Below are 18,861 nucleotides of genomic sequence, written 5' to 3' on the forward strand. Positions count from 1 at the left end.
AAATAAACAAATATATGACTTATGGTATGCATGTGTTGGTCTTTGGCTTCTAATGTGCGTCATCGTGTCAATCTTTTTCCTTTTATCTTACCAAGTAAAACTAAATAAAGCCCTTAGAAAAGGTACCCTTAGAACGTGTTATCTACTTCTTAGATACATGTTGCATATGTATCAGTGAGGTAAATAAAAAAGGAATGTATTCTGTATTTTTGATCTGTGTTATGGTTAGTAAAGTCACTAATACACAGTGTAACCACTGGAGGGCGCACACATGAATAGAGATGAAGCTGTGTCAGCACGCCACCTAGTGGTGTGATGGGTTTCTAGACAGTGTTTACTACTTGATCATACTACTATAACACAGTAGAGTAAAATCTGAAGTTATGCCAGCACATGCCCTAATTCGTCATTTTACTTCTGGAGTAAGATTGTGACCGGGTAGCAGCATACTCTACATAGAACTGATAGGCTACCAGCTAACAGTAATGGTAGGTGTATAGCAATAAGAAGTGAATGAGCATATTGTTGGCAGGTATGGAGGCTCATACAAAGTATATAATAATACCACATTGGTCCTCATTGGTTAAATGTATAGCAGTACTACATTTACAAACTCACTTAAAAGCCACTACCACAATTTTGGAAGATAAACCCATATCTTCTCCCAACAGAGGTATTTCCCTCTCGTCACGTGACCCAAAGCTGGCCCTGTCAGTGGTGGTTCTCACACACTCTGTAGCCGTTACATATGTCCTGTGGAGATTCTGACAGTTAAACATGTCTGTTATAAAATGGAGAGTAGTGGCTGACTGGAAGGACATCTTCTAGAACTCTAGACCTTCTAGAGCAGCACTGGACAGAACACCTGGCGAGCACAGGCCTCAATGATGAGTGGAATTACAATAACTACCTTCTACGTTGTCTTGACACTGAAAGGTAGGCCTCACATTAACTTGAAACTAACATGATGAGCTTGTTCACTCCATAGCATATATGTTTTACCCACATCACTATTATTTATAATCCATACATGTTGCATAAACAAATATGCTGCCACAACATATTTCCAATACAATCACAATTTTTTTCTACACTGTATGTATACATTTGATATGGCATGTTTTTTTGCCTGCAGAATGCTCTTAGGTTCAGGGATAGCCATCCTCCTCCTCCTGGCCACTTCCAGTGCACAGCCCAGCCAAAAGCCCTGCCGGTGTTCAGCTCTCCAGCCTTCAGGACTACAGGTTAACTGCAGCTCCATGAGCCTCATGGAAGTGCCCCCTCTCTCTCCAGACACCACAGAGCTCTACCTCCAGGACAACCAGCTGTTCACAGTACCCTCAGGGCACTTTGACAGCCTGCAAGACCTGAGGAGGGTCACCCTGTCTGGGAACCCTTTCCACTGCGACTGTGGCATCTTGTTCCTGAGGACCTGGCTGAGGAGGAACTGGGCTGTCGTGTCTGGTGGGGTGCCCACCTGTGCCAGCCCCAGTGGTGTGGCACACACAGAGATCACTGCACTCAGTGATGCCTACTTCTCTTCCTGTGCCCAGCGAAGCTGTGCAGGGTGGGTGTATGACACCATGGTGGGGGTGATGCTGTTTGGGCTCATCGGCCTGCTGCTGTGGGGTTTGAGGCTGGCCAAGAACTCCACCTTCACTCTGGACATTGATCAGAGACACGCAGGGTTGGAGGTGGACTCTCTGAGGTCGCTGAAGCCCAAACACAGGAGGCTCCAGAGGACTCTGTCTGAGGAGAGGGAGAACTCAGCCTCTCTCAGCTGGACAAACGACCCAGAGAGACCGCTGATTAACATGGAGATATTGCCACAAATACTGGACGTATTGCACAAGAAACACAATATAAAGATAAAGACAATATAAGATTTGGGATGATTGTCGGGGACCATGGGGTGACTGGGGATTTTAAACCTAAGCTGGTGATTGAGTGTTTTACTCTCTGTTGGAATACCCTTTATCAGACTATTTTGACTCATGCCTTGAATTGAATTTTTTTGTCATGAAGCCTGTAAAATCATGCTCTGGAACTAATGTCTCCCATTGTTGTTATGTAGCAGATTGTTATGTGTTTTACACTTGTACACTGTATCTCTCCAATACAAATAAATGTAATTGAGTATAAAGTGCTCACGTCAAACACATAGAGTTGCTAATTAATTTGACTTCAAACGCACCTGTTACATTACTGTTGCAATGCATGTGCAGTACTTTAATCCGTAGTGCTGAAAATCCGCGTTATAGTGTGATTGAAATTGAAAGGTAATTTCCGATTGAGCTAGCATATGCAGCGATTACCGCAAATCTGGGAACATTCCCTTTAAATGTAAAATGTGCTATAGCGCAGCTCTTCAGCTCTATGGATTGAATCGCGCTCTTACTTTATTGCATGTTCAAAAAAACAGCTCATGCTTTATTTTACAGCCCTGTTACCATTGCTATTTAATTGCAAATGACTTGGCATACAAATGGCTCTTCCTCTTATTTGTTAATCCTCAAGTGACAAAGTTATTATTGGGCAATTATTATGTAATTACTCTTACCATGTAGTTTCTGAGTAATTACCAGATAATTATGGGCTGTAAAATAAAGTGTTACCAAAGAACACGATCGCTATCATAGCTACTTTTTGACTAATCTTGGCTAATCTCTCTCTATCAATCAAAACCGTCCAATGTAGCCAATAACCATTTCAGATCAACTTGGCTTACTGCTCTGTTATTCCACACTGGGAGGATAGGGAGTACCCATGTCAACAGTACTTATCACCCTCAGAGGGGCCTTGCCTAGAAGAGATACCCTCAACTGTCTGTGCCGGTGGAGGCATATCCTTCCTATAATTCAAATGGACATGATCGAGGTGCAAGGTTTGCACTGTGCCTGTTCTTGATAGCCCATTACGTTTATATGTTTCCTAATGTGCAAATACTGCAGATAAGAGTAGTGACAATATTTTCTTATGAAACTGAAGATGTGTGCATGAGGACAGTAAGAAGAAAACAAGTAGGATTTATGGCAAGAAGATAAGCAGGTTTTATTTCTTATGGAGTCATTTGTTTTCATGTAAACAAAACTCATCTTCAGCACTGAAATATAAGTAGCCAGGATGTTGACATTTTTTAAGCAACGCTATTTTCAATCATACAAGCAATATTGACATTGATAACATCTTTTAAAACATGTAATGCATCCACTGAAATGCATGGTTAATCCACTAATGAAAATATAGCTTCTCTTATATTTATATATTTTATATAAATATAAATGGCTAGATACAGTCTTTGCATCTGCAGTCAAAGTTCTAATGCATACGACAAATTGTACATTTACAACTAAGGGCAAGTTTACTAGCCCAGCAAGATATGGTAACATTAAATTAAAATGAATCGTTTTGTGCTGTCCAAATACAGGTTATATGGTTTACATTGCTAGAAATAATGTAGACAGCACAGTTGAAGGACAGTATTGCAACCTAAATAATAATAGGTAATCTTACAGTACAGTATAATGCATTAAATCTATCTCATGAAATGCATGCATACTGTAGACGTAACAGACAAAATGTATGGTAGACAAGATTATGGTCAGTTTTTGAAGGAATCTATACATAGACTTCATAAAAATATTGTTAAGTTATTGTAGTCATAAAGATACATAAGACTCACAATTTAAAATACTGTCAATCTATATACATAATCACAACTAAGAAAATATGTACAGTATAATACCATTAAATAAGGCTTTTATTAAAATCAATTGCCATTACTTAAAAGTGGGTAATTGTGCTAAACTTGATTCGTTTTAAACCCACTATAAAACAATACAACGGAAGGAATAAGAGTTCAATACTTTACACCATTATGAGTTTGAATATGACCTCTTAAGAACCTTCAATGCCCTGACAAGTTGTAAACACTGTCCAAAGTAACTCAGTGTGTGGTGTTTTCCAGCTAAAAACCAAGGGAATCTCCATGTCCATCGTACCCTGCAAAACAAATCTGCACAACACTGGACAGATGGATATTAGTCAGTTGGTTGGATCTGCTCTGTATCATTTTGAGCACCCCCTCCTTTTAAAGCCAGAACCATAGAATTAGAATAGAATCATTTCTGATTCTATGGCCGGCACAGGCCAACCGAGATCTCTACTGAGGTCGCCATGACGACACCAATCTGAGAACTTTACTGAGGCACAAACTTCTCCTGCTCAAAGATGAGCTCCACAGCGTCAGCCACGTCCTGCACGATGTGCCCGGGCTCCACCAGCCCCGGGTCAAAGCGGAAGTCACGGTGCCCGTGGAACACAGTCTCCTTGATGCACTGGTTGGTGTCAGTGGGCACCTCTGTGTGGGGGTTGTATACCCCAGTACATACCAGGATAGATTTGCAGGAGGTGGCGGAGGGAGGTGCCAGCTCGCTCTCCCAGGCATTTTCTACGTGGTCGTTGACCTGGGGCAGGGCTGCGTTGGAGCCCGTGGCGGTGGCCATCTTAGCGACAGCTTTGGAGTTCTTCCTCCTTGTCCTCTCTTCCAGGTAGCGGTTGTAGAGGTTGGCCCCATAGATGTCAGTCATCAGGTTATCCCTGAGGGAGTAGAGAGGCAAAGAAAAAGAAAGGAAATCAAAGAGAGGAATCAAGTAATACAGACACAACATCACACATCATGGACATCAGCATATATGCATCTACTGTAATGTCAAGATAAGGCCTTGAATCCCAAAAGAACAATCAAGTTTTTCCATTGTTATCATTTTGTGATTACCCATTTGTAACCTAGTATATTCTTTCACGTGAAATAAATTGCTACCATTTTTTGCTGTAAACAGTGAGATGCAAGGTGTCTTACCCAATAGCATAGAGGGTGGTGATTGGCTGTGTCCAGTTTCTCTCCACGGCCTGGCCTCTGAGAAGGTACTCAGCAAAGTGATAGGTCAGTTCACTGGGCTTCCCCATCAGAGCCCGGTACTTCACCTCTTTACCTGTTATTTTCTTATAGATGTTCTCCAAGCACACAAGGAACGTCCCATGACCAAACCTGGAGTTTACATGATGTACAGAAGCAAAATGAAACAAGTCAACTAATCCGGCTCACTCAACAGCTTTTCTTGAAGGCCAGAATTCAATGAGCTAGGTCCCATTTTGCATCCAGGACATCAATAGATTCTATGGTGAAAAAACAAATGTCTTTCAGTCTATTCATTTTTTAAAACATTTATTTTTCTTTTTTTGAGTCTATTCATATCGGCCTTTTCACCACATTTCAATAACAGCTTTAAGTCACTGGTTACCGTGGAGACTGGGCCTCGGCCATCCACATGAGGTCCATGTTGCAGGCCAGCAGGGGGAGTTGGGGTAGCTTCTGGCTCTGGTGGGCTCCGCTCAGGTTCCCATTGGTCAACAGGATATCAATTATCAGCTGGAGGTTGGTTTCCCATCGGATGGGCTCCCCAAACAGAATAACAGCTGGACCGGGAAGAGAAAATAATTGGAATATGATGGATATGATTTGCGATTACTGTGACAGTTCAATAAAAATATAAATCAGAAGAAGAGTATCTGTTCACGAGCTCTCACCTTCTACTGTGGGAAGGTTGGCAATTGGACTGGACTGAAAAGAAAAAATGGAACATGCTTAGGAAAGCCTCTTGAAACATAGCCTGTCTATGGATCTTGATGTATACAGACTCACCGGCACTTTGGGTCGTCTGTTGTGGTCCACCATGTCCAGAAGAGGAAATGACTCTCTCAGCATGTCGATACTGACCACATTCTGGAAGCCCAAGCTTAACATGGTTAAGTATTACACCAACGCATTGCAAATTCATTATAATCAGCTTGTTACTTCATTTGTGTGTAAAACAGAAGATATTTTCTCTCATCAGGCCAAGCAGATGCTTTGATCATGTCTGGCAACATATATTTCAAAAAGATACTTTTTGGCAATATCTAGGACGGGTCCTTGTCCTGACACCAGAACACACTTGTCATGGTACTTCTTGAACATCCTCAGTGGACTGTGTGACATCATCACCTGGTCCATAGTAATCTGGTAACAAAAATACCTGTCAGATAGGCTGAGCCAGAGCATGACTGGTATGAGACCTACAGCAGGCATTATCTTCAAGAGGTGATGATTAGTTTGATTTACTGTGCAACAATACACACACACACTTCAATGTCCTGTCAAAAGGCTGCATACAATTTTTTTACATTTTTTTTTATTTCACCTTTATTTAACCAGGTAGGCTAGTTGAGAACAAGTTCTCATTTGCAACATCATTGTCTAGGTACCTCAATTGTCTAGGTAACATCAATGCACATCATTGTCTAGGTAACATCAATGCACATCATTGTCTAGGTAACATCAATGCACATCATTGTCTAGGTAACATCAATGCACATCATTGTCTAGGTACCTCAATTGTCTAGGTAACATCAATGCACATCATTGTCTAGGTAACATCAATGCACATCATTGTCTAGGTAACATCAATGCACATCATTGTCTAGGTACCTCAATTGTCTAGGTAACATCAATGCACATCATTGTCTAGGTACCTCAATTGTCTAGGTACCTCAAATGTCTAGGTAACATCAATGCATAGCATTGTATAGGTACCTCAATTGTTTAGGTAACATCAATGCACATTATTGTCTAGGTACCTCAATTGTTTAGGTAACATCAATGCACATCATTGTCTAGGTAACATCAATGCACCTCATTGTCTAGGTACCTCAATTGTTTAGGTAACATCAATGCATAGCATTGTCTAGGTACCTCTGTTGGTTATCATATTTCGCCATCATGTCGCTGAGAACTTGTTCAAAGTCAACAGACAATGTAGCACACTAACATGTAACTCTATCCCACATCAAGTATCTGACGCAAGCAGTAAAATTAGATTAAAAAAAACATTAAAAAAACACCTTATGGAACAGCGGGGACTGTGAAGCAACACAAACATTGGCACAGACACATGCATACACACACACACACACACACACACACACATATACGCACTATACATACACATGGATTTAGTACTGTAGGTATGTGGTCGTGGTGGAGTAGGGGCCTGAGGGCACGCAGTGTTTTGTGAAATCTGTGAATGTATTGTAATGTTTTTAAAATGGTATAAACTGCCTTCATTTTGCTGGACCCCAGGAAGAGTAGCTGCTGCCAGGGAGATCCATAATAAATACAAATAGAAACATGTACAACATGAGTGCACTAAGGTACATATTGTAGCGATCCTCGCTATACAGTATGATCCACGTTTCAATTCCTACGAAGTGGGTAAACCCTATTGGCGCGATGCCTTTCACACCAGAGACCCGGGTTCGCTTCCCTGCCCTTCTGTTCACTGCAATATTGTTCCGACTAACCTCCCACACGGACCAAAATTAAATGAGGGCTTAGTCATTACAGTTTGTGTGTGGCAGAAGAGAGCTGTGAGTAGGTGAGAGACACTTACAGGCACACCCAGGATGTGAGAGAGCTGGTCCGCTTTCGTCTGCCGCATGCAATTCCCTGCGTTGGTAACAAAAACAACTGGCACCACAAATTGTCCCTGAGAGTTGACCAGTTTTTGGAACGCCTTTTTTGCAGCAGGGATGGGCATCTTTCCCCGGACAAGCACGCCATCAATGTCAAACAGCAGGCCAAAGCGTGGCTGTGGCTGAGGATGGGACAGGGAGAGAGTGATCACTACATGCTTTCCACTTTCTAGATCACTACATGCTGACATAAAAAACTGTAATGTTGACATCATTCAACATTAATCATTACACTCAATAGCATAGGATCCAACATATTTAACATCCCCAAGCCATGGATCTGAGTTGATAGACTAGTTACAGGATCCTGTGTGTAGTTCTGTTTTAAATATACATCTAGTAATGATTTACTTTCTATAGCTATGTAACAACACATCTACTTCCAGGCTGTTGCTCAACAGTCTTAGCCTTGTACGACAATCCTGAAGTCTTGTGAGCTTACGTTCTGCTTCGCTGTGATGTGGATCAAGCTACAACAGTCTCAAGGTAGATGTGGAAGGAAATGTGAATTGTGCAGGCAGCTCACAGAGAAAATAAGCATCATACAATGGCGTCCAGAATTATTGGATCCCTTGCTAAAGATGAGCAAAAAATACTGGATAAAATAAATAATACAAATACTGAGCTATATCGTATGATCCAAAAAATAAAACATATTTTATACTAATACAATTGTTCATAGAAAGAGATTTTGATTTACAAGTAATCAAAAAATAAAAGATAGGGGTCAAAATGATTGGATACCCTGTTTTCAATACTCCAGCACCCTCCTCTTGTGAGGATAACGACACTGAGCCTTTTTCTAAAATGTTTAATGAGATTGGAGAACACATTGGGAGGGATCGTAGACCATTCCTCCATACATAATCTTTCCAGATGATTGATATCCTTCGTCTGCCCTCTTCAATTCAAACCACATGTTTTCAATGGGGTTGAAGTCCGAAGACTAAGATGGCCATTGCAAAACGTAGATTTTGTGGTCAGTTAATGTGCGGGTGCACCGGTGTTGAGGTAATTGAGGTAATATGTACATGTAGGTAGAGCTATTAAAGTGACTGCATAGATAATAACTGACAGTAGTAGAAGGGGGGGGGACAATGCAAATAGTCTGGGTAGACATTTCATTAGATGTTCAGGAGTCTTATGGCTTGGGGGTAGAAGCTGTTTAGAAGCCTCTTGGACCTAGACTTGGCGCTCCGGTACCGCTTGCCGTGCGGTAGCAAAGAGAACAGTCTATGACTAGGGTGGCTGGAGTCTTTGACAATTTTTAGGGCCTTCCTCTGACAGCGCCTTGTATAGAGGTCCTGGATGGCAGGAAACTTGGCCCCGGTGATGTACTGGGCCGTACACACCACCCTCTGTAGTGCCTTGCGGTCGGAGGCCGAGCAGTTGCCATACCAGGCAGTGATGCAACCTGTCAGGATGCTCTCGATGGTGCAGCTGTAAAACCTTTTGAGGATCTGAGGACCCATGCCAAATCGTCTCCTGATGGGGAATAGGTTTTGTTGTGCCCTCTTCACGACTGTCTTGGTGTGTTTGGACCATGTAAGTTTGTTGGTGACGCCAAGGAACTTGAAGCTCTCAACCTGCTCCACTACAGCCCCATCGATGAGAATGGGGACGTGCTCGGTCCTCCTTTTCCTGTAGTCCACAATCATCTCCTTTGTCTTGATCGCGTTGAGGGAGAGGTTGTTGTCCTTGTACCACACGGTCAGGTCTCTTACCTCCTCCCTATAGGCTGTCTCATCATTGTCGGTGATCAGGCAATGTGTTCTCCAATCTCATAAAACATTTTAGAAAAAGGCTGTGTCGTTATCCTCGCAAGGGGTGGGTGCTGGAGTATTGAAATCAGGTCAAATGTATTGAATCCCTATCTATTTTTTTATTACTTGTAAAACAAAATCTATTTATTTTAACAATTGCACTAGTATAAAATGATACAATAAATAAAAATATGCATACAATATTGCTCAGTATTTGTATTTATTTTATACCGTTTTTTTGCTCATCTTTATCAAGGGATCCAATAATTCAGGACCCCACTGTACATGCACCTCTGTGTCCTATTATTTAGAGAGAAAAAACAAGATGTGTTCCAATTCATTGTAGTCTATATTACAAGATGAGTGATGCAGAATTGACTGCAAAGAACAGTGCATTTGTGCGGTTAAAGGCAGACGACGAGCCCCCTGGGAATGATACACTAGAACGCATCATCAGAGGCTAAAACATCCGCATTGAACGCTAAAAAAAACCTCAACATCGACTCAAGATTGCGATTTGGCATAAACAAAGGGGACGTTTGTTTTGACATATTATAGAAAATCATGACTGTTTTATACCGGCCTGGTTACCACAAAATGTGTAACATTTGTCTACATTAAATAAAAAATGACTGGGTTGTGGATGTATTTATTTATCAAGAAAATACCCCCACATCTTGCATTTAGGCTAGTTGCCCTCACAAGTCTGCTCCCATAGAGGCAGTAACATTCCGACACAAAGCGCACATCCAAAAAGTTACCTTTTGAAATGTTACATTTCGGTGTGGCTCCTATTACAAGGAAACACTTGGCTACAATGTATTAATTGCCAGAAGTCTACAATGTATCAACGGACAGTGCAGAATCCATTTGGAAGCAACAGCTGCAGTTCAAATCGTACCTTGCTATCAGACACGGTTCCGCTAAACCCGTACTGAGAACCGGCAAATCCAGCTCTTCGCTTGACTTGTCGGTTACACAGGGCGTTCAGAGCCCGGTAAAACGGCAGGAGTCCCCTCATCTCCTACTTTCACCGAGGACCGAAAAACAATGAAGCCCCGAATTAAAATTTAAAAAAAGGGCCTGGGCTGAGCTGGCTGTTCAGTTGTGCTAGTTTTCCTCCAATTTTCTCCCGTATGTATTTCTTTCTGGGCAAGCCTAAATGACGACATATGAGAAGTAGGAGGGCCTTTATCTTTATTATGCAGACTGTTGAAAGTCGTCAACAGCGGCAAAACTAGACTGCGGCCCCTGCTGCCATTTTGAACATCAGGTGGAGCGATAGAAATGCATGGTAAAAAGCAACAGCAAGTATACTGGACATCTTAATCTGTATGGGTATAGATTTTTTTTTTTTATAATCAGATTTTATCACCACCGCACCAAATTAAAACAATTTGATTGACTTAATCCATGTGTCAATAGATGTGTATATATGTTCTGTTCATGACAGGAGACCAAATAAGGCCTGAACTGAATGCAAAATTGACAACCGGATAGCTGAGGACCAAGTGGGTCTTTATATATAGGTTGGCTAAATTTACACTGCAAGTGCCACCTGGGGGTATTTGACATGGACATCTGAGCCAATGCTTAAGAGATGACAGGAGGATTCCCTATGCAGTTTGGCACATGTTCTACATTCTCTCTGGGAAGAAAAGTCTGCTGTGGTTGCTTAGTCCTGCACTGTAACTGCTGGCAATGTCTGGGGCTATCCACAAGCAATGACTGTTTATTTGTGCATTTCAAAAATGTTGAAGGACATTTCTAAGGTAGGGTTGTTCAACATGACAAAGTTAGTTTTAGCCTCAACTGCTGACAAATACATAACTACTGTCAAGAAAGTAGCAATACAAGACCTAGAAGAAATATAAGCGTTGAAAGAAATGTAAACAATCATCCTCCCTGTGCTCCTCCAGCTTTATTGAGTTTAAAATTACATTTCTATGTTCTAGGACTTCAGTTGCATTTCCTTCCGACTTAAACTGAGTACAAGCAAATGGTATTTTTACAGTAGTCTAAGTGATATTGTACAAAAATAACATTTGATTTCTGTGAAAACATTCTCCACTCCCAAATAACGGCTAATTCTGATGATCTGACAACTGTGTTCTTGATGCACATTTTTCCTCCAAGGTAAAAGTTTCCAAAATCGTTTTTTTTGGGGGGAAACGTCTACCTTGGTCTATTTACCCATATTCCTTTAAATTGTAAACAATTATTTTTTTTTCTATTATAAAAGAACTTAAGATTCTTTCAATTTCTCCAAAAATGTAACGCCATTTATCGATAACGCATCATTCATGTTATCGCCCGGCACTTAGCTGCTTGTAGGGCCCAGATGCAGATGGATCATATAGTGTGAACTGTTACCAATGTCATCCCGCTAAAACAAACCATACATGGAAGTTCAGGTTTCTTTTTACTCCCTTCTTACTGAGACTCACTTTCCACAAGCCCAGAGGTCCTCTATATCCCATATATTTAGTCCCATTCATTCATCTCTGCTCACCAGTGGCTTGGAAAGAAGGGGTTCTTTAACAAAGCATTAAACATAAACACTGCTACCAAACTAAACAAACTTTTTTTGTGTTGAATGCAGAATTTTTTTTTTTTACCCCTTTCTTTATATTAAATGTCGAGAGGCTCACTGGCCCGGGACTAGCCTCTGTCAGCCAACCTTTGGCCGGTGAAGAGGATTCAGAGAAAAACAATACAACCAACCATCAATCAGAAAAAAATAGGAGGGGCAACAAAGGGCACTGATTATGCTGTGGCTTCAATGGTGCACTCTTTTGCCAGGTGGCCAGTGTTGCCGCACTTGTAGCAGTTCACCTCACTGGCTTTGCTGCACTGCACAGCCACATGGCCGATCTCGCCACACCTGGGGGGAGGGGAAACAGAACGTCGGTTGACCAAGCATAAGAGTTAACATTTGCATGGCTCTGGCGAACTAAACTGGAAATGGCTGCCAAGGCAATGGTTTTTGCTAACTCTCAAAAAGCAAAAGGACCATATACACAGCACAAACATTTATAAATCTAGATGCACTACTTGAAAGCTTGCCAATTAGATGATACATGCCTATAACTAAAGACTACAGCAAAACCATTTGTCCCCAAAAAAGGGGGTACCAGACTGCATGTCACTCCTGAGAAGACTTGTCGAAACGCGTTGTGTTTCTGCTTTCAGCAGTTGTTAGTGAAGTTTGCTCTGTACATGGGAACATGCAAGCATGAGTCGGTACCATGCGTTTTCATTACCACATTTTTTCCACTAAAAATACTTTTACTATGTGGTCACTCACCTGTAACATTTTACTTTATCACAAAGTTTCTGGATGTGGCCAAAGCCTCCGCAGGAATAGCACTTCTGCTCGTTGGCATGGTCGCAGTCGCGGGCCACGTGGCCAGCCTTGCCACAGCTGTAGCAACACTGCTCCCGCTCCTTCTTGGGCTCCTTGCAGTCACGGGAAATATGGCCGCTCCTGTGGCAGTTGTAGCAGGCTGAAGAGAAAGAGAAAAAAAAAAGTGCATTAAAGGTTTGTTCTCTACATGTAAGCAAATAACAACGACATGGCTATCAATAATAAAAGGCACATCTTCCAAACACCATTATTATTCAACCAACAAGAATGTGGTGTACAATGTCAATAACATGTAGTAAACATTTTTGAAATCCCATGTGTCCCCAGATCCTGACAGCAGGACCCAGTACATAGTGACAGTCATGAGAAAGCTACAACTATTGCTCACTCCAAAGCTGAACAAGTCCATACTAGAGCTACAAGTACAAATGTACAAAAACTCAGGAGTTGTATTGACAAAACCATTTACATGTACTTAGCATTAAAGGGATCAAAATTATTCTCACCATCCTCGGTCTGTTCACAGTCCCTGGCAATGTGACCTTGCTCTCCACAGCGATAGCAGAACAGATCTAGAAAAAAAAGAAAAGAAATGTGACCTAGAGGTTTACTCTACACTCATCCGTGAAAAGAACACTGGCAACTTACTGAGGAGGAACATGCATCGCTTTGCCGCCATGTTAACTAAGTTGTGACCTAGGTGCTTGTGAACTAAATCACTAGAATGAAGTAATAGACGTGATTAAGACAACCGTGCTTCATCGTTTGAATATCCCAGTGATAACGAAGTGATATGACTGAAAGCCCCTGATAACACTGAGGTTATTTGCCATGGGAGAAGACTTTGTAAAATTAAGGCAGCTGCTTAGAATTGGTCATTTAGCTCTCCGATTGACAAACCAGTCTCACACACAGTGCAGAATTTGTGAGTGTCCCAAAAACAAGAAAAGTACCCTTTCCTCTTCCTCTGCCCCTGCCGCGGCCACGCCCTCCAGCTTCGGGACAGTTCTTGATCCAATGCCCAGGACGGCCACATCGGAAGCACTCGCTACTGCTCATCTCCATAATCTGCAGAGAAAACAGAAATGACTGTTATTGGAAACCAAAATTAGTCTTGTCATTTCAAAGGAGGCAGGAATTCTAAGGGTATGGTAGACAATTCAACACAGTAGAGGCAAAGGTCAGGGTTGTCTAATAAAAGCTGGGCGGATCAATGGCTTGTTCCTGACTCAACCATGTGCTAGCTTGAGTGGTAAGCGCTGGTATCTGGCTAGCTGGTGGCTACTATTCTAAAATGTCAAAAAGAAGGATCGGTATGCCACCTGTCACTATTTGCCTTTCAATGAGTTAAAGGCAAATGGTCTGCTGGTATGAAAGTACATGTGACAAGCATGAAATCATTAGTCTCTGAAAATAATGAAAGTATGTTAATTCAGAGTCAATACCAGCTACATTTACAATATCTAACCTTGCCATGTTGTCCACATTCATACATTGATAAAGGCACGGACATCAGTTTCTCTGTCCATTACATTTCCCCCAAGACAAGTGTTTGCTGAAAGGCAGCAAAAGCAGAAAGCCATGTATAAATGTAGTTACTGTAACTAGATAGATTAATAAGTAACTTAGTAGTGGCTTGTTATAGTGGTGCTAACGTTAACTGATGGTAATTCCAGCTTCGAAATATGACAACTTCTTGTTTACAAGGTAGCTTGCGCAAATACAATTTCAGTAGTTAACCACGTGCAGGATGTTATGAATATGTCAATAAGGGGGCAATGAATTAACATTTCGTGGTAGCTTCAATACCTACGGTGGTTTGGCCATGGCTACCTGTCAGACCAAGCTGACAAACTATTAAACGTGCCTACCCTACAATACTAGTGTAGCTAGCTAGGTAGTTAGCCAGCCTACTACCTAACGTGCTAGTAACACAGTAACGTTAGCTAGCTACAGTAATGAAACATGTCACGCCTGGCCAGTTGATTGGCGATGGTACCTAGCACACAAAAACCTGGTTAACTGCAAAACAAGGATTATTCTCCCTGAAATGTTGATATACCGAATTACTATTTAGACTGATCCATTAAATGGAATTTATCTTAGGTAAAAGCATGAATGGTGCATGAGGCTTTCTGGCCTTGTCACGTTGAGATAACAGCAGCTGTTGCTGCTGCTGCAGTCTGAAGAAAAACGCTAGCACCACCTCTGCAGTTTTGAATGTGGCACTAGGCCGCGTCGCAGCCATACAACATTAATAAAAATGGAAGTGATAAACCACATTCACAAATAATTCGTTTCAATAGTATATTGCTGGACACATTTTAATGAGGGAAAATTCTAATAGGGCTAATTTCCCGCGCATAACGAACCACATCGTAGTAGCTAGCTAGCCAACGACAACAACGTTAGGCCACAGATCCAGTAGAAAAGGCTAATGCTAACGTTACCCGCGTTGGCGGACATCACTCAGCAAGTAATTTCGCAATAAAAAACACATGATTTCGAATGTTTTTTTTTTTATGGCACTTCTAAGTTTGACACTTTAGCTAAGGTCGGAAATAAAAAGGTTACATGTTTTTAATTACTCACCTACCTTAGCTAGCAACCTAGCTACGCGATTCTCTGCTGTTTACGCCTCCTCTCTCCGTTGCGCCACATGCGGTGTGAACCGAGTTTCTAGAATGTGTCATTCACGTTATCCAGTCAAAGCAAACGCAGCACTTGGGCACGGTCTTTTTCCAGTACCAATGGCAAACGAGCGCATGTGGACACCGCCTCCACGGAGTGGCGAATCACTGAGCAAGACAGCAATCATGTCCCGCCTCCCAGGGTGTCTGTTGTCAAATCTCAGGTGATCTCATATTTCCCAATTTTGATGTTAATTCATTTGCCATATATTTCGCGTAGAACTAGCCTAAATACAATTATGGATCTTCTTCTTTCCTCTTTGGGTTACATTCTAATAGCTTTCCATCTCCAAATATTAAAAATATAAGAGCGGTAGGTGTAGGCTGCAATAGGCTACACATTGTGTGCATCAGCGTTGAATGACTAACACCAGTCATCTCATGGGCATGCAAACAATCAATCAAATATAATTATTTGTTATTCAGTATTGAACATTGCCCAATGAGTGGTGGATCATTTTGATATAAGGTAAAGGGTATATCAAGTTTAAGAATATTAGTGTATGGGATAAATGGATGCAGACTGACCCATCCCTGTTCCACACAGAGGTTGCATCATAGGTAGGCTATTTGAGTACAGTGCTGATTAGTGAGAGACATTACACTAAATCATGGAGGCTAAGCATTTCAGCTCACTACGCCCTGAGCGCATGGTCAGATCAATAAGTGGGAAAGATGCAATCTTAAGGGGGCCTGTACTGTCATGCACATGGAAAGGATAGGTCAATTTCACTAGGGTGATGTGGGATATTGAAACCCTTAAATGCATTGTCCATCTAGACTCTAGAGGGATTCTCTAAATGACATTGCATCATTTTGGTATAATGAATACCAGTGACTGGACACTTCTCCCTGACATAACGGTTTTCTGGTTTCCTCCCAACCCTGTAGCTGATGTTGCACTGATGATGAGACTGCATCCTAATGGTTACCTTAAGATCACACAGGGATAAAGCCCTGCCCTCATCCTCTTAGGCTGCATGCAAAGTGTTTGCATTGGTATTTCTGGGGATTTGTTGCTGTCAGGATATGAATGAGGTAGTTGCTTTAATGGAGATTTTTGGAATGGAAATTAAATCAAATATATGATCAGAAAATGGTGAGCATTTGACAGGAGATAGATGATATATGCAGCTATGAAGTTATGATGATCAAAGCATTTTTGACAAGGATGTCATCTGCCTTGTGTATTCAGTGTGCCCATCGCGTCAAGGAGAGCAGGCTGGTCTGTGCTGGTGAGGAAAGCAACATTGCTACACTTAACTAAAGCGGTCTGATCATTCTCCTCCTCAATTGGCCTTGGCGATAGAACTCTGGAGTCTTCAATGTCATCATCCCTGGTTACCTCAGGGGACCTTCAGCTGGGGATCTGATCTTGATCACATGAGTAGTTGAGTAGTTGGTTTGAAGGTAAGATAAGAGCCGAAGATCCAACTTCTCTATTTAACAGTGTACGCTTGTCCTTTGCTATGAGAAAGTAATCTATTTCATGATGAGAACATGTCTCAAATAGGATAGATGCAGTATTTTGAGATTCAATTTCAAATTGTTAGGCTACCAATATTTTTCTATTTCAAGTCACCAGGATTTTAAAATCCCCTGTAAAAAATCGAATGGACAGGGCTAGTTTGATCACTATTTACACAGTTAAACTCAGTTAGTTAACCTGACAATTGACTCATCAGTTGACTCCTGGTACAGATACAAAATACATATCGCCTTTAGAAAATAGCCTAATGTTGATGTCCACTGAATTAGTCTTTAGGTAGTGTCTTATTTTCACCAGATGATGGGGTGCTTGTTATTCTTTTCGTGGATGTCTCATTCTGCAACTGATTAACAGCATATATTCTTATATCCAGTGCCTTCAGAAAGTATTCATATCCCTTGACTTATTCCACATTTTGTTGTGTTACAGCCTGAATTCAAAATTGATTAAATTGTTTGTTTTTCTCACCCATCTACAAACATTACCAATAGGTTCCCTGCTTTACGAGGCTCTGGAATACCTCCCTGGTCTTTGTGGTTGAAACTGTGTTTGAAATTCACTGCTTGACTGAGGGACCTTACAGATAATTGTATGTGTGGGGTACAGAGATGAGGTAGTCATTCAAAAAATCATGTTGAACACTATTATTGCAAACCGAGTGAGACCATGCAAGTTATTATGTGTTAAGCACATTTTTACTCCTGAATTTATTTAGGCTTGCCATAAAAACAGGTCTACTTTTCAATCTCAACACTGTAATTGCATTCATCCTAAATGCCCCCCCTTTAGATAGCTAGGCTAAATGTTGTCTCGTTGTGTGCTGTCTGTCAGTCCCCAACCTGCATCACACGTTCATAGTGCAGTAATAACATGTGGTTGTTTTCTATTAGGCTACACCTCCACTTTTTGGACTTTGTTTTCTTTTCGCCAGTTATTGACATAAAAAGTAAATATCAAAGTGTCAGAGTGGGTGGGCTTAAATTTGTGTCCTCATTATGGCGCAGTGAGTGTGTATGGCTGAAATTATTTTTATGACTGCAGGGTCCTGTTTCAATCACTGGCGTCAGGCAGGCGCACGACACGAACTCAAAGTATTTCACCTTCTGCATATCGTCGTAAATATTGCGAACAACATAACTAGGCTACAACAACTTTTTTAGTTTTAATTTGCATCAACCTAATAGAAGCAGACGGTTCTAGTATCCTTCACTTGTGACTTCGAGAAGGTGTCTCTGTTGGACTTGTAGGACCTAGGCTACAGTCATTTTTTCACTCAGCGTAAGTAATGGAAGAAAGACTAAATATATTTTTAGGGATTGGTTAAGTAACCCATCGGGTTTTCCTAGTTGGTGGACATTATTGCATACATGGGAATGGTTTGGTAGCTTACATTGATACATTGTTACTTTTTTTCCGGGCTCCACATTTTGGATTAATCATAATAACACGCTACTTTTTTCTCCCTGAATGCGTTGCGATGATGTCATCGACTCTACATTTCCTCCAGTTATGGCGGAGCTGAAGTTTTCTAACTTGTTTTGGTAAGTTTGCTCTGACAGTGCCATTAATTCTGCACAAAATTGGATTGCAGCTGTCGTCTTTCTCCCGTGCCAGATCACTGCGAGTCTTGTTGGAGTCAGTATCACAAATAGGTGTAATTATTGTGACAGGAAAATGGTGATGTGTGAAGTTTCGGTTGCTGTTGGAGTTTGGATCGTACGGGAAATAGGCCTAGATAGGCTGTTGTCATATTTTATACAGCGTGGTATTGTTTGTGCTACTTCAATCTAACAGTCTTTAGAGGAAATGTTGAGTTAACCTTGCAAATTATAGGACTGAGAATTCAGTCATTTCTACCAATATTCTCCTCCACAAATGTATATAATACATTCTTTGCATTATATTCTCATTCTATAACACACTGACATTTATGTAGTATAGCCATGTTACTTTATAGAACATGTGTAGTTATTGCATTGC

At 41.3% G+C, this 18,861-nt stretch overlaps 4 protein-coding genes across 10 annotated transcripts in view; 2 read left to right on the top strand and 2 right to left on the bottom strand.

Annotated features, from left to right (window-relative positions):
- The first annotated feature begins 720 nt into the window (after positions 1-720).
- On the top strand, positions 721-2,161 carry gp9 (glycoprotein IX platelet). Its single transcript, XM_014145450.2, has 2 exons — positions 721-936; positions 1,136-2,161. The coding sequence occupies exon 2, from the start codon at positions 1,137-1,139 to the stop codon at positions 1,881-1,883; it is 747 nt and encodes a 248-aa protein (XP_014000925.1). The 5' UTR covers positions 721-936; position 1,136; the 3' UTR covers positions 1,884-2,161.
- Positions 2,162-3,026: 865 nt separating this feature from the next.
- On the bottom strand, positions 3,027-10,981 carry LOC106571904 (haloacid dehalogenase-like hydrolase domain-containing 5). Of its 2 annotated transcripts, none has more exons than XM_014145452.2 (8): positions 10,237-10,981; positions 7,491-7,694; positions 5,949-6,061; positions 5,705-5,798; positions 5,590-5,623; positions 5,304-5,478; positions 4,862-5,050; positions 3,027-4,599 (listed from the first exon to the last, which is right to left on the bottom strand). In XM_014145452.2, exons 1-8 carry the CDS (start codon positions 10,354-10,356, stop codon positions 4,200-4,202), a joined length of 1,329 nt encoding a protein of 442 aa, XP_014000927.1. In that variant the 5' UTR covers positions 10,357-10,981; the 3' UTR covers positions 3,027-4,199. The 2 variants fall into 2 exon arrangements, with proteins under 2 accessions (XP_014000927.1, XP_014000928.1); XM_014145453.2 differs by having other exon boundaries at positions 10,097-10,357.
- A 255-nt stretch (positions 10,982-11,236) lies between these two features.
- cnbpa (CCHC-type zinc finger, nucleic acid binding protein a) lies at positions 11,237-15,438 on the bottom strand. Of its 4 annotated transcripts, none has more exons than XM_014145420.2 (5): positions 15,299-15,438; positions 13,662-13,770; positions 13,209-13,274; positions 12,643-12,841; positions 11,237-12,219 (listed from the first exon to the last, which is right to left on the bottom strand). In XM_014145420.2, exons 2-5 carry the CDS (start codon positions 13,765-13,767, stop codon positions 12,102-12,104), a joined length of 489 nt encoding a protein of 162 aa, XP_014000895.1. In that variant the 5' UTR covers positions 13,768-13,770; positions 15,299-15,438; the 3' UTR covers positions 11,237-12,101.
- A 2,448-nt stretch (positions 15,439-17,886) lies between these two features.
- Positions 17,887-18,861, top strand: part of LOC106571905 (RAF proto-oncogene serine/threonine-protein kinase) — a 35,079-nt gene continuing 34,104 nt past the window's right edge. The window contains exons 1-2 of one of the 3 annotated variants that reach the window (XM_014145454.2): positions 17,888-18,159; positions 18,389-18,422. The gene's annotated coding sequence lies outside the window, so the exon portion shown is untranslated. Of the gene's footprint in view, positions 18,423-18,861 lie in introns of all 3 variants that reach the window. The other 2 variants (XM_014145455.2, XM_045695924.1) reach the window with 2 other exon arrangements.

Source organism: Salmo salar, chromosome ssa15, assembly GCF_905237065.1.
Source record: "Salmo salar chromosome ssa15, Ssal_v3.1, whole genome shotgun sequence".
In the NCBI taxonomy this organism is placed as follows: domain Eukaryota; kingdom Metazoa; phylum Chordata; class Actinopteri; order Salmoniformes; family Salmonidae; genus Salmo; species Salmo salar.